This window comes from Pseudochaenichthys georgianus, chromosome 13, assembly GCF_902827115.2.
Source record: "Pseudochaenichthys georgianus chromosome 13, fPseGeo1.2, whole genome shotgun sequence".
NCBI classification, from domain to species: domain Eukaryota; kingdom Metazoa; phylum Chordata; class Actinopteri; order Perciformes; family Channichthyidae; genus Pseudochaenichthys; species Pseudochaenichthys georgianus.
In genome coordinates, this window is record NC_047515.1 from 28,210,586 (window position 1) to 28,228,815 (window position 18,230).

General features: G+C 42.0%; 2 protein-coding genes across 4 annotated transcripts; both read left to right on the forward strand.

The window, feature by feature from the left end:
* Positions 1-99: 99 nt before the first annotated feature.
* On the forward strand, positions 100-9,755 carry rilp (Rab interacting lysosomal protein). 2 transcript variants are annotated; one of them, XM_034097700.1, is made up of 8 exons: positions 100-754; positions 2,421-2,544; positions 5,102-5,223; positions 5,842-6,027; positions 6,368-6,537; positions 6,694-6,819; positions 7,079-7,177; positions 8,500-9,755. In XM_034097700.1, exons 1-8 carry the CDS (start codon positions 407-409, stop codon positions 8,615-8,617), a joined length of 1,293 nt encoding a protein of 430 aa, XP_033953591.1. In that variant the 5' UTR covers positions 100-406; the 3' UTR covers positions 8,618-9,755. The 2 variants fall into 2 exon arrangements, with proteins under 2 accessions (XP_033953591.1, XP_033953592.1); XM_034097701.2 differs by having other exon boundaries at positions 102-745.
* Positions 9,756-10,118: 363 nt separating this feature from the next.
* Positions 10,119-18,132, forward strand: scarf1 (scavenger receptor class F, member 1). Of its 2 annotated transcripts, none has more exons than XM_034097906.2 (11): positions 10,119-10,390; positions 10,605-10,666; positions 10,907-11,008; positions 12,505-13,045; positions 13,823-14,041; positions 14,435-14,563; positions 14,927-15,033; positions 15,216-15,327; positions 15,813-15,937; positions 16,638-16,781; positions 16,880-18,132. In XM_034097906.2, the coding sequence occupies exons 1-11, from the start codon at positions 10,290-10,292 to the stop codon at positions 17,992-17,994; spliced, it is 2,757 nt and encodes a 918-aa protein (XP_033953797.1). In that variant the 5' UTR covers positions 10,119-10,289; the 3' UTR covers positions 17,995-18,132. The 2 variants fall into 2 exon arrangements, with proteins under 2 accessions (XP_033953797.1, XP_033953798.1); XM_034097907.2 differs by having other exon boundaries at positions 13,823-14,014.
* Positions 18,133-18,230: the final 98 nt, after the last annotated feature.

An 18,230-nucleotide genomic window follows, 5' to 3' on the forward strand; every position in this document is an offset into this window, starting at 1 on the left:
GACCTGGCTGTGTGTGTGTGTGTGTGTGTGTGTGGAATTACATTAGTCTGAAAAGTAGGAGGGTCCTGCAGCGAGTAGACAGCATGAGTCTAGTGACTCCAGTCCAGCCTTGTATTATCGTTCTTTGCTGAGAACTCGATGTTCTACTTTTTTTTTTTTTCTTGGAGTTGTTCTGAGCAAACATTACAAATGCGTGACGTGTTGTTTGCAGAGCAGACAGTCAAGTCCAGGCGTGTCTGCAGCATGGGCTCAACAATATCCGCACTTTAATCTCTACACCTGCACTTTTATTTGTTACTTTGACATTTGATGGGGCTTTTTTTTTTTTACGGCTGGTTGACATGTCGCGCTGACAAGCCACTCTCGGTTTCGAAAGCTGTCAAAGAGCATGTGAAGGGACTCGGAAATGGAGGCACCTGAAGCACACTCGGAGAATCAAAACACAGAGGGCTTTTTCCAAAGGACCTATTCAGCTCTAACTGTGGACAATGTTTATGAAATAGCTAAACTGATCGGCACCGAGGTGGAGAAACTTATCGATGGCTGTGGCAAAGACAGCGTCGTGGGTCTTGTACCGAAAATAGTGAAAGTGCTGGAGCTGCTGGAGAGCTTCGCCTCCAGGAACCATGCTCACAAGCTGAGGGAAGAGGAGTTGCTGAAGACTTTCGAAACCATACAGCTTCAGCAGCAGAAGAAACGTGTGGGAAAGGAGAGCGACGAAGCCAGCGAGAAAAATGAAATACGGGTGAGAGAGGTGGGAGATTTTAATCCTCCCAGCGTTTTGGAAACACGCTTCAAAGCAGTGCATATAAACCTTTATATATACAGTCTATGATATAAACCCACTGTGTGTTACATCGGTTATAAAACACTGTATTCCCAGTAACTAACGTCAAGTTGAACTAACGTTAGTTGACGGAGAGGCCAGAGGAACCACTACTGTAAATGGCCGATACCTCCCACATGTAGAGAGAACATTAAAGATACAGAAGGCTTTTGTGTAGCAAAATTAAGTTGAGTTCTTACGCTGCAGTTATTTCTTGAACCGGCCCTGAAGTTGCCTGATACACACAGTACTGTGCCATGCTGTCACTCATGGACGGCCATCAATGTAATCAATATCTATCAAGCTAATGTTAACCTGAAATACCAGCCATGCTGCTCCTTGTCGTCAGGACAACCGCGGCAATGACAGTTACTTGGCTAACGCTGTGTTGACATTTAAACCAATCATAATGAACATTGTTAGGTTAGTATTTTCTCACAATTTATGTTTTTATAGACCAACATGTGTATGTTATGCTGTGCTCTACCACACAGTACAGATATTATTTAGCTTTAACAGGAATAGATTATCATAAGTGAATAGATGACGATCACTGTGAAACTAACGTTAGCTACTTAGCTAGCTACTAAGAAGCCAGCTAGCAAGCTACACAGCATGCAGCTAAAATACAGATAATTACCCCCCAAAAAGCATATTAGCTGAAGCCTCAATTCACTTGTTATAGCAGACTACTACCATTCATGATACAAACAACCTTGCATTAATTTGTTATATATTATTTAGTATGTGTTATTAAACTACAAACAGGACATAGGAGGCCACTAGGTAGTGTAAGTGGTTTGTTGATATTTAGTTAACAGACACTTGAAATAGGAATATGCACTCTAAAGTATGTTATTAAGGTTAACAAGGCCTCACTTGCACAATTTTGCCCTGGAGCCCCATGCAGGTTGGTTAATCCAGCTATTTGCTATTTCCACATTGCCAAATATCCAACCCCATTCTGCAAAGTACACAAAACAGTCACATGGTTGTTAAATATAATGTTAGCGAGCGTGCTATTTTCGTATATTTTTGAAGTCTCAACAAGGCTTTTATTAAGTTGTTGGACTCTAGTTTATATGGGACATAGGGCAGGCATGCTGCTGTGAGATGAGTGAGTGACATAACAGTTGTCAGAGGGAAGTTGACACTGCACTTCTCCAGGGGGAGCCCGCCCTTATACTATAATCATTATGGTTGAATAACACAACAAAGAAGGCCATTGTTGTGAAACTACTATTCCTCTTTCAAATTGTTTTGTGAAGGCAAAGCAATTCTTTTTTTGATGTGTTAAATATAGTGGTAAAGTTTGTTTTGTGCTCTAGAAAATGTTGTCATAAACATTGCAGAGAAAGTTAATTAAGAGGTGTGGTTCTTGGAAATAAGTGTTTTCTGTTGAGAAACATTTCCACAAACATCTGTAATGACGCAACAAAATAGTTTGCTTGGACACAGCCTGTTTTACCGAAGCCAAATTCCTACATGCACAAGAGATGTTAAGAGCACAAAGGGAAATTACATCAGATCTTGTTTGTATTCACCACATCTCCAAGATTTTGCTTTTACAATCTGTGTTCGATCCTCTCATCAGGAGCTGCAGCAGAAGGAGCAGCAGTGGAAGACGAGGTGTGAGGAGCTGCAGGTCCAGGTGCAGCAGCTCCAGGACGATAGGGAGGAGCTGCAGAGCCGGATGAAGGGCAGCCATGCACAGGAAGGTGGGCCCCCCAGCATTTTAAAGTTAAACATAAAATATGCACTGTTGTTTTTTTTAATCGGGACTGTTTCTTAAAGGTGACATGTCATGCTTTTCCGGTTATTACCCGTCCCCTTGTGTGTTATGAAGGTTTTTATGCATGTAAACGGTGTGCAGAGTCAAAACCCTCAAAGTACACCATGTAGGGAGTAAAACTCTAAAACAGAAAATATCTCCCCAAAACGCCTCGTTGGAGATACGTCACTGTCCATTTGATTCTTCCGGGTACATCATGATGTCATGTCGTCCCCGGAACTAAATGGACCAATCCATGGAGCCGTTACGTTACGTCCGCGCAGCTGTTACGTTAAGCCCCCACTGATTGGTCCAAATTGACCACTCCACGCCGGACTTCCTCACACACTCAGTGCATGCAGCTCAGCTGATTTCTCCTCCCTGGCTGCAGGCTGATAACAGACAGTTGGGATCGCAGCGAAATTCTCTCTGCAGACCCATTCTCACAGCGTTTATCAACCTTTTCCTTACTCAATATCAAGCCACACTTATTGTTTTTACTTCGGCTGTGACTTTGTGTGTGCTCAGGGTGAGTTTCGCTGTGTTTCGCTGTGTATCGCTAAACAAGGAAATCACACCTCCACGGCGCTTAGCGCGATTCACAACGTCCCGACTGGTCCCCCAATCGGAGCACACTGGGCTCACAGGGAGGGGGGGGGGGGCAAGAGCTGCAGCGAGCCGTTTAGTGGAGAGAGTGAATACTGCTGAATACACATACTTTACAGAGATGCTGTATGCGAAACCAATGTGAGTTTGGAAAATTGCACAGTATACATCTATTCTAGTAGACCTCAACAATGGAATTATGATCAGTGGAAATGGCCATGACATGTGACCTTTAAGCGACTTAACAATTTACCAACATGCGAACAGGATGACAAATTCAGGTCACAACGTTTGTAAGTTATGTAATATTTGTTAGGCATTAGTATGATGGCTACGAGTGTGCTGAAGTAACTTTCCATTACTGTACTGTACAACACTTGTGTCAACCCTCCCCTCTCTCATCCAGTAAACATTTTTCCAAATCAGATTCTGAGTACTTAATTTGTAAAGAAACTATTCACATTTCTACAATACACATTGTGGAAGTACTCTCCTCATAGTTCACACCTCACCCCAAACAATGTAGATGCTACCACATTAACTTTTTATAAAGCCTTGGGGAATAATGAGTTCTTCTTCCATCCCTAAGACCCATTCTGGATTGCCATTAGCTATTTTCTAAAAAAGCAAATCCACCTTGAGGCTATCTGATTATGTTGTTTCCCTACATCCGTACAAAAATGCACATGTAGGTAGCAGTGGGTTAACATTCATATGCAGTGAGGCTGAAAGCAGTCAAACTGGGCTTAACAATGTTTATGGTGAAGTTATTTTGTGGAGTGAAGTAGCAGAAGTTGTCATATACTGTATTGGGGAACACTCAAAAGAGGATGGCGAACCTAAAGATTATGCAATGGAGAAAAACACATACAAATATTAACATTACGTTATAGATTGAAAAATGTGTGTTTATTATAGTGTCTTCCATTGATCACATAATGAATCATTGTCTCTTTGAATATAGTTAATTATACGTTTTGTGAAGTGAAACATCATTACTTTTTGCTTGTGGGTACTGCAGTTATGTTTGCCAAGGGGTGGAGTCCCTTTGCTGATTTGTTTTCATGTACTGACAGGAAAACATGATGTTTTAATGTTGTGGGATTTATTTGAGAAGAGGCAAGGTGGCAGCTGGATGAGATTATTTATTTCATGTTGCTAATGTGTCAGGCTCCCACACTTCACTAAGATGACTTAATTTGTTTTAAAGGATATTATAATATAGTATTTAGTTTACAATACATGTCTTATTGTTTCCTGCATTGCCCAGTAAGTCAGTTTATCCAAATTATAGAACATATCATATTTATATTATTTATTGTATTTGGGTGAACTGAACCTTTAAGTCTGTGTAATGTCAAGAATGGTGTTTCAGGCCCCTTTGTCACTCCTACAACACGTTGTTTAAGGTAGTTATCTTATACTAATATCCTTTTATGTGTAGAGATTTTATGTTTCATGTTTATTTTTGCACAATTTCTTGAAGGCGAAAGCAGCTTAATCTAGTTTGTACTATACTATGACAAATGTAGCTGTAATTATTCATGTTTTTTTCAGTTAGAGTTGCAGAATTACTATTGCCATCTTTCTTCACCATGTAAAGGGGAATGGCTTCAATAAAAGTACAGCTTTGTCTTCCCATGATTAATTTGATAATTGATGGACTATCCAACCCTACAGATCCATAAAGTGGCCTTATTATGCATCGATTATATCATATAATATAACAATATAACACTACCTATTGCACAATCGTGTAATCAATTGAGGATCCTCACCCTTATCCCCACTCAATTTATAAAAATAATCCTCTAAGCAGGGAATTCAAATGTTCCACAAGAAGCATGTATGTTTAGGGACACAGTTCTCTTTACCTGACCCTTTGTGTTTGTTTGCAGACCGTGTCCAGCGGCAGGAGCGAGAGGTGATGCTGAAACTGAAGGAGGTGGTGGACAAGCAGAGAGATGAGCTGAGGGCCAAAGTCCAGGAAATAACCACCATCTCCAAAGAGGTGGAGGCGGTAAGGAATATTGATGACAATTATTCTGCGTATGTGATCATTCATGCTCATCGGCAAGATAATATGATTGATGAAACAGCTGATAGCAGCTGGTGGTCACTAGGGCTTTTAGCCTGAAGAGCAAAGTAGAAAGGAAGTTATATTTGCTTCAAAGCACTGACACCTACACCACTTGGACGCACAAACAGTATCATAATACAGTATTTATGGCTGTGGCTACAAAAGTCAGTTCCTTAAAGGAATGTGGGGTTTTCTCTTAGAGCAATAAGTGTTTATTATATTACTATCATGCTACGTTTATATGATGAACAACTGAATTAGTTTCTCTGAACTAGTCCCTCTGTTCACTTAAATGGATGCCTAGAATGTTTCCGTTCTTAAAATGAATGCTTTGTGTGGTTTCATTCATTGCCCTGTCCTTCCCCCAGACCTTTTGATCCAAATCCCACGCATGGGGACATTTTCACCCCACTCTCCAATGCAGAACGATTGTGTTTGTGGTTCAGCCCTGGGTTGTTAGTTTGGAGTTTAACTATCCTCACACCTGGTTGGAAATATGGGTACTATCGTGTGTCTTATGATTTAATAAGTGTTGTTAATCTGTGTATGTGTGTGCAGCTCCAGGAGCAGTTGGAGCGCTTCATGAAGATGAATGCGGAGCTGCGACATAAACAGAATGTGCTGCAGGTCCAGCTGAAGAGCGTCGTGGAGAGGAAGGCCGACATGGAGGCTGACCTGAAGGAGAAAACCAAAGAGATCGAAAACCTCCAAACACAGCTGGACATAACCAACAGCAACGGCCCTGTATGACTCCTATCATGTTTCCTTCATTTCATGTCCAAAAGATTCTTTGCTTATCTAATTCAGACTGTTTTTATCATTTACATTTGGTATAAATAATTACACTTACTGAGCTGCAGGTCAAAATGTATCTGGACAATAACTAATTCTGCTGTTTGAATCATTCTGTAATGTTCTGGACAGGAGCTGAAGATTCAAAAACTTTATTTAAAGCTTGTACTGCTGATCATACTCCAGCTGCTTTACACCTACTCCAACCAAATGCTTGTCATTCCTCCTTCAAGGAGCTCTAGACTGAAGTTTGAGGAGTCTGTTTGACCTTTGACCCTGTTCTGCCAATCAGTCAAATAGGAATCAAACCGCCTCAGAGTCAAAGAAAGAGTCCACGGTTGAGCAGAAGGACCCCGATCCGCCATGCTTCACCAAGAAGGAGGTGCGTGGCATCCTTTTCGAGAGGAACGAGCTCAAAACCAACCTGTTCCTGGTTCAGGAGGAGCTCAACTACTATCAGAGGTGGGTCTGCTGGAGATGTTTCGCCATCAATCTGAGAGCAAGCTTTAGTCGAACATGTACTGAAGTGGCACATTTGAGCAATTCATGGACGTTTGCGTACGTGGGGGATACTGTCTGATAGTAAATGGAAATAAAAATGATTGTATGTTTCTGCAGGGAGATCCTGAATGAGGAGAGGTGTCCAGGTTTCCTTTTAGAAGCTGTCCGCTCTGCTATCAAAAAAAAAAGAAAGCTCATCAAGGCAAAGATGCTCGGGATTCCTGCCAACGATTGCAGCAGCAGGTCTGTCTGATCATTGGTTCACCTGCTTTATCCATACACAATGAGCCTGTTTAAAACTGTTTTATTTAGAGGGATCAAATCTACGAAACATTTTATAGTTTTTTTTATGCATTTCCTTTTTTTAAAGCATGGAAGATAGCTTCAAAAATGAATAATGGTCAAACACATGTTAAATGAAAGGCCTGATTTCATGGTACTCTCCATCAACCACATAAACATAAATCAATACTTAATTCTCTATTTGATTTTTCCTTGCCAGTGATGAGGAGGAGAGGAGTTCTCTGTTTGGGCAGACAGAAGTAGACGGGGCTGATGTTGATGACACCGAGAAACCAACTGAGTCACGCATTCGAAACCTGTGAGTACAAAACCTGCCCTGCAGTGCTCAGACTTGTAACCACAAAGCTGGCAGCATCTGTCGCTTTCATGTTTTTACAGTAAGAGAACATTGGTTCATTTCTGTGCATGCATGATTTTAAAGTTATTATGCTCCAATATCTGGAACAAACTCCCAGAAACCTGCAGGTCCACTGCAACTCTTAGTACTTTTAAATCGGGCTGAAGACTTTTCTTTTTGTCGCTGCTTTTAATTGAACTATTCATATCTTAAACTGCACTGTAACTTTTATCCATGTAACTTTTTCTTTTAATGTTTAATTGCACTGTAACTTTTATCCATGTATTTTTCCTTTTAATGTTTATTTTATTAGCTTTTCTTTTTTAATGCTTAATGTCTTTCATTTTTTGTAAAGCACTTTGAATTGCCTTGCGTTGAAAAGTGCTATATAAATAAACTTGCCTTGCCTTACCCAAAAGTAAACTGACTTTAGTGACCTGAGACAAAACACAGGAAGTGCTCCTCTAAAAGCTAGTTGATACGTTTTAATTTATCTAGTGTATGATCCCTTTTGTTAGGTACAGGAAAGCTCAGGATTATCTAGGACATTTGCTTGAAGCATCCTGAGATGGATTTGAACCCTGTTGTCTGAATCTTTAGGTTATTTACAAACTGAAGCATGATGCCTAATTTACAACATATACATTCTTAAAGTGTTTTATTTTAGTAGCATGTTCACACTAAAACTGCATTCCGTTGACCTGGTAGTAATTCAGCAAATCAACACATTTAAAATAGGCTTGTTCTTCATGTTAATTTACTTTACCCATAGATTAGGTCTGTCCTATGTTCAGATAGAGGATGTTAACCCCCATCAACTCATGAAGATTAGTTACTGGAATATTGGAAATTCCATTCACTTCTGGAAAGTAATTGTGGTATAGGGGAAGTCTCTTGACTGAGAATGAGATAAAGTAAAACATGTGAAATACAGCTGTGTCATGGTGATGTTGACCTGTCTTTTTATTAGAAAAAACTATATTTTAATATATCTGTTTGCATTTTGCATGGTCCACTTCTACTGTTTATCTAAAAAGAAAAAGAGACAAAAAAGAATATTCTTATTCTTTGGAGCCCAACGTCTTTAAAGAGATAAAAAAGACAGATTTAATAAATAATCAAATTTAAAGAAAGTGCAAAACAAACATCATCTGTGAATCATAGCAATGGTTTCAGCTCTCTGCTCACTCTGTCGCTGTCCTGAGAGTCTGGACTATTTTTAGCTGTAATCCCTGACAACTTGTCTGACCCAGCCTGTCTGTTTTCTGTCCTGCCGGCTGCAGCTTTGGCTTCCTGACGCGGTCGGGCAATGGACGGAGCCCCGCCCACATCAGCAGCTCCGCCTCCAGCTGGGAGATCATCGGAGACTCAGAGACCGGCGTGGAGACGGGGCAGCAGTAACCGTCCCCCCTGAGCCTGGTACCCACCACAGCCTCACCCTTCTTCCCTTAGTCACATCTCCTTCCTCAGCTTGTAACAGAAAATGTTGCCGAGAAACATAACAAGGACATTTGAAGGCAGCCCCACACAAAAGCACTCAGTGTGAAGAGAAAGTGCAAACGTGTTAAACAAACTTTATTTTGATATGAATACTTTCATTTCCCCTTTTGTTGATTACTGGAATTTATAGAAAGTATACTGGTACTACAGTATGTGTGGTACAGTGTACGCAGTATTAAGAGGGATTCTTTTTAACTCGCTACAAAACAATATTTTGTATGAGTCCTTTTATCCTTTAGTGTAGAGGAAAATTGGCATTACACATCAATATTTATATAGATCCTGAAACTATTTTTACAAAAACCAAAGATATTACAAGGTTAGCTTTTTCCTCTCCTGTGTTAAAAAAAAAAGAAGAAAAAAAAGAGTATTTTAAGTTCACTTCGGTTCCACAAGAGGGCATTGTTTCTTTTTATAACTAACAATCAAGATTTCACCATGAAGCTGCAATTTTACCTCAGTAGGGAAGATTTTACTTGTGTACTTTTTTAATGATTTAAAGTACTTTCATGCTCAAGAACAAACAAAGAAAACTGTAGTCACATTACCAGTCTCTTCCAGCATTGAGTACACTTTAATCCCTTAAGCCTTAACTCAATGCTTGTATTGTTAAATATATATTTTCTCAATTTCAGTCATTGCACCACTCAAAGTATTTGGCTGGTGTGTGCCTGGTGCCGGTGCCATAAATGTGTGTGTGTATTTGTGTGAATAAACACGTTCATTGTGGCTGATGTACCAGCCGCTGCAGATTGGTTACGTTAGTTTCCACCACCATTTGCTGACTAGTTACCCTAAAGTAACCACATCTAATCCGTCTGCTCACTCCAAATGTGACAATGACAGACCAGTGGTGTATTTGAGACAATATATGACCTTCCAATCAAATCATGTTTTCTTAAAATGCAATTTTTGTAAGCATGTCGTTGCTGACAAAAATATGTAATATTTTATTGATGAAATGTAGAACAATTCAGACTGTGATAATGAAAACTGACCTTTCAATCCAATAAACATAGAATTGTATTGAATATAAAAATGATCTCTACCCATTTTTTTCCATGATTCAATTGATTCAATTGGCATTGTGCGCTAACTGTTGCTGCTGTTGAATGAAAGCAGAAGTGATGACATGATTATCTTTGGTCCAGACTTATGCGTTCTTCATCATTTCCTGAATGACTGTCAACAATAGATTCTGGGAAAAGGTGAAACCTCAGGGTTGGGTGTTTGCATTTCTACGTGCCCCCTCCAGTGTGTGCGGCGAGTTTCATGTGTTAGTGTTCGACCATCTTTAAAACTCTGTGTCTGGCTGAATAGAAGGAAGTGGCTCTGACTTCCCCAGGAAATGGGAAGAGGAAACCTGGGGGCTTTGACCTCTTTGGCTGCTGTGGAGCCACAAGACGACTCACAGGAGAGGAAGGAGCAGGGAAGGGTGGAGGGCACACAGCAAGAGAGACACTGCCTCTGAGTGGAAGCAGAGCACGTTTAGAGGAAAGTCAGGGACAGACCGGACATAAAGAGACAGAAAGACATTTGGTTCCTGGGTTTTATTTACGGAGTTTGTGTGGAGATGAAGCTTCTCCTCGGAGCTCTGAGTGCTCTGCTCTGCTGCTCGCTGTCCTCCTCACAAACACTGGATCCTGCTGGGAAAAACGTCTGCCACAATATCAGGTACAACTTCACAAAAAAGCATTATAACAATAATATGACAAATTGTAGCCTTTATTACAGCTACGGTATTTTTCAAGGAGTTAAGGATTGAAGTAGACGGCTAAAATGTAAATCTTCTCCTATTAATTGTTTTATCAGGCTATTGCTAGTCGGTTCTTCCTGGAGTTTTGTTAAGTTTCAGATTTGTCAGGCTGATTATCTTCTGTATATTCAGGGACCCCTCCACCCTGGTCTGTTGCACTGGGTGGCGTCAAGAGGGAACAGAATGCACCTTACGTGAGTTTAACTATTCTTATGGACGACAATCTGCAGGAGTTATGCTTTTACTGCCTCCATATTGGATTAGTTTTCCTGTTGTCTCATTCACTGGTATGCTGTGTGTGTGTGTGTGTGTGTGTGTGTGTGTGTGTGTGTGTGTGTGTGTGTGTGTGTGTGTGTGTGTGTGTGTGTGTGTGTGTGTGTGTGTGTGTGTGTGTGTGTGTGTGTGTGTGTGTGCGTGTGCGTGCGTGTGTGTAGCTGTGTGTGAGGGTGAGCAGGCCTGTCTGAAGGAGGAGATCTGTGTGTATCCCGGAGTGTGTCGCTGCCCCCCTGGCTACTTCGGAGCTCACTGTAAAACACGTGAGTTACAAGAAACAAGTGGAGCATTGATTTAGTAATGTCTGTGTTCGTTTTAGAGAATGTGAATATTTTAGCACAATAACATAAGTCCTTTTTTCCAAATGTTACTAAAGTTAATTTCTTGTATGAAACCTATTGTGAAAGTATTCAAATCTTAACCATGTAACTTTATATACTATGTGAAAATACCCCTTTATGACTGGAGGTCCTGCATTTGTCCTACTGAAGCAAAAAGTACTTATCAGCTTGATGTATTTAAAAATAAATAGCTTTTTATGCAGAGCAATTGCTCCGATGACTTATATGTTATTATCCATGCAGTATATGGGTATTAGCACATTGTTAGATTGTTTCAAATGTTTTTTTGTACTTACTCTTTGCTATTATTCTGCCCTAATGCATGTCCCATCTACGTAAAAACTTAGAGCTAACAAGAAGATCAAAAAATTCGAACATGCGAGATACGTTTGAATGTTTCACTTAGTTTTCCTTTTTCCTCTCTATCCATACATACTTTTTTGTAGAACTGAAAATAAATACACAGTAACAATGTTTCAGTTACAGACCACTCAAAAACGACACCATAAATAAACCTTAATTGCGTACAAATATCTTCTATGCACATGCCACAACATAAAGTCAGATTTAAATTAGCTCTACATTCAACTTGGCAAATAGAATGATCACAACATAGTTAGTTATTTAAACAATATTTATCTTTGGCATGTTTGAAGTATCATACAATCTAATTAGTCAATTTGAGCACAAGTAACTCAAAATTATACTAAAAACAGGACTTGACTAAATTCCATCCCTGTACGAAAGTATTACAGGGGACCTGTCATGCAAAATGCACTTTTTATGTATAAATATGTGTCCCACATCTCTAAAAACAGGAGGCTATCAGAAACAATGCGCAACGTGTTTTGGAAGTATGGTCTTTGTTTACATTAGCAAGCATCGCTAACACTCAGAGCTTACGCTGTACTGGAGAGAGTATGTGTAAAAAAGCAGGAAATAAAAAAGAAACTCAACTTGTGGTAAACCCGCAAGAGAAAAAGCATTTGAGCTCCATACTGTATCAAAAATAATCCTTGATGTGGTTTTGAACATGATATTTAATCACGGCAGCATTTAGCTGAGTATCTGCCGGTAGAATTCTCTCCTCCTCCTCCTCCTCCTCCTCCTCCTCCTCCTCCTCCTCCTCCTCCTCCTCCTCCTCCTCCTCCTCCTCCTCCTCCTCCTCCTCCTCCTCCTCCTCTTTTTTTTTTTTAGCTACCGACCCAGAATCAGCACTTCTCTAACAAGGCTGAAATAGAGGGGTATGAGGCATGGCTAGAACTGGTGATCTGTTTGTTATTTTGAGCAGAACACTTTATAGACATATTTTTATATATCTGAGACCTATAATATATGCCTAAAAATAGTATAATAGGAGACCTTTAAGTGCAGTATTGGTGTTGTATTATTCTCTGTGTTTGTTCATTTGTCTCCAGGCTGTCCCGGTGAGTTCTGGGCTGCGGACTGTCGCAAGGTGTGTGAGTGCTTCCCTCACGGCCGCTGTCACCCCGTCACCGGAGAGTGCACCTGCAACCCCAACCGCTGGGGCCCGCTCTGCCAGTCGCCCTGCAAGTGCGTCCGGCACGGCCACTGCCACCCCGTCCACGGGAACTGCTCCTGTGACGAGGGCTGGTGGACGGCCACCTGCTCCAAGCCGTGCCAGTGCGGCAGCGCGGGGTCTGCGGGGCCCGGCTGCGACCAGCTGACAGGCCGGTGTCAGTGCAACAGGGGCCACTGGGGGCTGAAATGTCCCGTCGCTTGCAACTGCTACCTGTCCCAATGTAATCAGCGAACAGGTGTGTGTGAGTGTGAGGCAGGCTGGTGGGGGCCCAGCTGTGACCGGAGGTGTAACTGTGACCTCACACACAGCACCTGTGACCCGAACACTGGACAGTGCCTGTGCCAGCCGGGGTACCAGGGGGTCTACTGCAACCAGCCCTGTGAAGCTGGGAAATACGGCAGTGGCTGTAAAAGGAGGTTTGTGTAGATATAGCTTTTTGATTCAAGATGCCATATTGTAAATAGTGATATTTAATGTATTTGTATTTGTGCTATATTATTACTTTTAAAGAATCAATGTTATCAATCCATGGAGTTCACAATACAAATGTACACAGCCCACAATAAGATTCAAGATATTTTATTGTCATATATACAGTTTTAAACAGGGACTGTACTGTGAAATACTTACGCTCAGCCCTCCACACTTAAATATTACGAAACTATACATACAAACAAGCATATAAGATAAAAACTAGTATGTGAGAAACGTTAAAAAGAACAAGCTGACATACATTAAAAAATTCCCATCCCAGAATAAAAGTGCATGATGTGCTGCAAAAGAATATATATGTGTGGCCTGGGAAACCTTCTGTAAGGTTTTGATATCACAAGATGCAAGATACTTTACTATCGTTGTACGAATACATTTAAATTGTGTCTGGTAACTTTTAGTGACCAGCAACAAGAGAACAAGATACACTATACTACGTAGAAAAGTGTTCCTACAAAGCTGTTTCAGTCATTCTGCTGTTATGAAGGTGCAGAGACATGAAACAGGAAAATGCTGACATGCGCTAACACAAAGCATTTGATACAATGGTTAATATTTTAAGATAGACAGTATGAGATATATAATGTCATTGTTTTAAACATTTAAGCATGTAAACGTGTTCTAGTACAAACCCAAAGTATGAACCTGATATGTCGCCTTTGAACACCTATGAAGCTCTTTGTGTCGTCTCCTGTCCTCAGTTGTGGGTTCTGCAGAGACCACCGGACCTGCTCGGACACTGACGGCGCCTGTGACGCCTGTGAGTCCGGCTGGAACGGGACACGATGCGACCGGCCGTGCCCGGCTGGTTCCTATGGTGACGGCTGCCTGGAGGAGTGTCCACGCTGCAGGAACAACGAACCCTGTGACCCAAAAACTGGGAACTGTTGGAGGTGTGATCCGGGATGCACTGGTCCCAGGTCTGGACGAGTGTTTTATTTAAACCATTTATTGTTGGCTGTAACTTAAAGGTAACAAGGCTTATAGTGAACTATGCAGAACTAATGGTATGATGTTTGAAGACGTTTGCCTCTTGATCTTATCTATGCTCCCATCTTCACATTCCTGAAGTGGCCAGCATTATAGTGTGTGTAACCTTTATTTTAACTATAAAACCGGGGGTGAGTGTGTGATAAAGATGGACAATCATGCCCTTTTTTCTTCCCGCAATGTCCATTAGTGCTTAGATTTCTACGACAATATCCATACAATTGTGGAAATCTGTTTGAACAGTTTTTCATGTAGTGAGATAAAGGTTAAGGATGGGACATGCGTGTAAAATGATTATTTATGTCCTTGTTCCCTTCGCCCAGGTGCGAGGAGGCCTGCACTAACAGGACGTTTGGAGACGCCTGTGGTTTCCTGTGTAGCCCATGTTTCCATGGTGACTGTCATCAAGTGACAGGAAGATGTGACTGTCAGTCCGGCTTTACAGGAGAAAGGTGAGCATAATGTTCAAACGGTTTTACTCTATGTTGGGTCATGCCTGTTGAGTTATAAAACCTGAACATGTCCAATGTGTTTGATGATAAAGGCCTTTGTTGGAGCTTATGATAGATGTCTGTCCACATATTTCAACTGAGACAAATGCTTACAGTGTGAGTCTCTAACCAAGTAAAGGCCCACTCAAATGTGATGCTCATTGACCCCAAACAGTTATGGTCCCTTTCATTTTCTTCTCTAAGACACAGTATGTTTATAGCAGTATTCTTTCACTGCACACTGAAATAGAAAATGACTCAGTGTTCATGCATAGGATGACTGCTGTGCTGTGATGTAATTGCATGACTCTGTATATTTCCCAGCTGTAACAGTAGCTGCCCCGCCCTGCAGTTCGGCTTCAACTGTTCCTCCGCCTGTGACTGTGGGGAGGGGGGCGGCTGCGACCCAGTCACTGGAGTGTGTCCCAAGAGTACGTCCATCCATATGTCTATCAAAATACATTTGTGTGTCTGGTGCATGGATAGGTGAATGAAATCAAAGGTTATATCATGTGTGTGTGTGTGTGTGTGTGTGTGTGTGTGTGTGTGTGTGTGTGTGTGTGTGTGTGTGTGTGTGTGTGTGTGTGTGTGTGTGTGTGTGTGTGTGTTTTAGGTGGCAGGGCTGCAGTGATAGCAGGTGTGCTGGTTCCTCTCCTCCTGCTGCTCCTCGCTGTGCTCTGCTGCTGTTTGTGTTGTGGAGGGGCTCCTGCCGGGGGCAAAGACAGGTCTGTACCTCACTGCTCCCTATCAACTGAGCCATGAGCCTGTCCCTCTGCAGCTCAAGGAGAGAACAGGAGTTAACAACAAAACCTACAATCATAATTCTACCTACTGGTATTGACAATAAAAAATATATATTTATTGATATTCTAATAATAAGCATATGGTAATATTTGTATTATAAAGGCCTTTACACTATCCATTACTGTAATTGTTCTTTTTTGCCACCCTACACTTCCATTTTAAATCAATTCACTTGCTATAAAAAAGCCCAAAAACTTAAAGATGACTGATAGTATCTTTATTATTCGATTTTTTTCAAATGTTTTCAATATATTGGGATAATATATTTACCTTGAATTATTTTGGCCACAATAATCGTGTAGTCAGAATCTGCTATCATGCCAGCCTGTATTGAAAGAAATTCAATACAGAGAGGGCACTGTGTAATAGTGTTACATTCGTACAATATAAAGGTTCCTTCCTCCAGGGCGACTATGGCTGAGGGAGGCTGGTCAGTCCGGATGAAGTATCACGTCTACAGCGTCCTGGCTAACATCGGAGCGGCCCTGCCCTGTATCTCTGATTGGTCCTCTGGCCTGCCCCGTGTCACAGGTCAGTCCTGCAGCATTTATAGAGTCATGCTGCATAAAACAGTGATACATTGTAATTCATGGATTGTGTAACTCTACATACAAAAGTTGCACATATATTTAAGGAAGACAAAGGACAAGATGGACCTTTCTGAAAGTGACAAAGAATAAGCTATTCTCTTTAAGAGTTCAGTTTAGGTTTACTTTCTGTGGAGGAATGACTGCATGATATGCTGTCACATTTCAGTCGCTTTGCTCAACAGTTACTGTTTATCATCAGTTTGCTTCTTCTTCTGGGTTACAGCCCTTAGTTGAACAACATTTTACAACACTTAGTTCTTGACTTACGGATCAAGTGTGTTTATACAGCCTCTTGGGAATCAAATGAAAATAGATACATTTATCATAAAACATGATGCTGTTTTTAGTCAAAAAGTCCAGCTGTTCCTGGATTTGTGAAATATTCAAGCAGGGTTTGATTTAGTTATTAAGGAAAATGGAAGTAAAAATACATTTGTTACCCAAATTTCACAGAACATGTTCACACTCTTCATTATGAAAGTTTTTTTTATTTACATCAAACTGAAAATATAACATTAGTGCAAAAAAAACGTGTCTCTTCAAACCTTACCTTAAAAGCCATAACCTTTTAGTATACTGTAGAACAAGCCATGTATGGATTTGACTAACATTATCTTTTGAATCTTTCCTCTCACACACAGTGTCTCACCATGACCCAGAGCTGACGTTCAACCACAGCTTCATTGAGCCTCCGTCGTCTGGCTGGGTGACGGAGGGGTCGTCCTTCGACAGTGATGAGGAGGAGGAGGAGGGGGAGGCGCTCTACTGTGTCCCTCCCAGAGATGGTAGGAACAGGGACAGACTTCACACTGCAATAATTTTGTAATAAGCAGAATATCTCCTCTTATGTCGCTCTACTTTTCTTTCTCCCTCTCTTTGGCAGACTTCCCTTCGGTGGCGGGCGGCGAGTTCCACGAGATGAGCTCGAAGTGCAACATGTTCATGGACCCCTCCGGCTTCAGCTGTGAGGACATCACCTCGCCCTTCAACATCCCTCGCACCTCCAGCATCGCCAAGTCCAAGCGGCCTTCTGTTTCTTTTGCAGAGGGGACCCGCTTCAGCCCCAAAGAGAGGCATGGCTCAGCTCAGGACCTCGCCTCTCTCCCTGGTCACCTGCGAAACAAACCCAAGTCACCCTGGGGTGTTCTGATGCTGTCTGCTCTCCAAAGTCAAGGAAGTGCCTCTAAAACTGCGCAGGAAGATGGAGCTGAGGACCATGAGGGTGACGATGATGGGGATGTGCAGGAGACAGAATATGAGGAAACTAACTATGATGCAGAGGACCAGGAAGTAGACAGGACCGCTTCCCGGACCACCCTACAGGTCCCTGGTGCCTCAGGACGAAGGAGGACTATGTCCAACACAGCTGCTCATAAAGGGACCCAGCTGCTGACACCTGCCTCTGATGCTCAGGGGGGGGTCTTAAATAAGGTCACCACGGTGTATGTGACGGTGGGTAAGGCAGGGAGGCTCGTGTCCAAGACGGAGACGAGCTCTGAGGGTCCCGTTCAGGCCATGCTGCGGCGCATCGGAAGCCTTCAGAGACAGAGGGAGCAGGAGGTAAGCAGGCCCAAGCCTAAAGGAGCAGAAGCTATCGTCAAACCCCCCAGGAGGAAGCTGGGAGCGCGGGCGAGCGTGTGGGAGGAGGGGGCGCCGCCTGCGGGGGAGGTAGGAATATGTAAGCCAATCAGGAGAAAGCATGCTTCTGTTAACACCCCTGACACAGCTGGTGCGAACGACACATCCTCAGAGAGCGGCTCTCCAAAAAGGCCGCTGTCCATTTTGAAGAGCGTGCCAGAGCTGGCTTTAGCTGACTCAGGGTCAGATCTGAGGGCGGAGGGCAGCGACCCCACCTCGGGAAAAACTGAGGGCCCCTACCTGACCGTGGGAGCAGCAGGAGATGCAGAGAGTCTCACTGAGGTCATCGCCAACGAAGGAGCGGTGGTCAGTGTGAATGACGAGCCCTGCTATGAAAATGTCATAATTAAACACACATGACCTCAGAGAAACTGTCAGCAGCTCTGATTCAACAGGACTGCTTATTTATTACTCTGTCATTACAATGTTACAGGCACGAAAGGAAAAACTCTTGAATTATTTCTTTCTAGTATTACATGAATTAAGGTTTACAAAGCATTTATGATGAAAAAATATACCTTTACATAGCCTCCAGAATACATAATAAAACATAGAAAATGTATCATTTAGGTTGAAAGATGAATAATACAAAACAA

Coding starts and splice junctions, on each gene's coding strand:
- rilp (XM_034097700.1), top strand. CDS start 407: ATGGAGGCACCTGAAGCACACTCGGAGAATCAAAACACAGAGGGCTTT. Junction 755..2,420: donor ATGAAATACGGGTGAGAGAG/GTGGGAGATTTT, acceptor TCCTCTCATCAG/GAGCTGCAGCAGAAGGAGCA. Junction 5,224..5,841: donor TCTCCAAAGAGGTGGAGGCG/GTAAGGAATATT, acceptor ATGTGTGTGCAG/CTCCAGGAGCAGTTGGAGCG.
- scarf1 (XM_034097906.2), top strand. CDS start 10,290: ATGAAGCTTCTCCTCGGAGCTCTGAGTGCTCTGCTCTGCTGCTCGCTG. Junction 10,391..10,604: donor AACGTCTGCCACAATATCAG/GTACAACTTCAC, acceptor CTGTATATTCAG/GGACCCCTCCACCCTGGTCT. Junction 13,046..13,822: donor GGCAGTGGCTGTAAAAGGAG/GTTTGTGTAGAT, acceptor TCCTGTCCTCAG/TTGTGGGTTCTGCAGAGACC.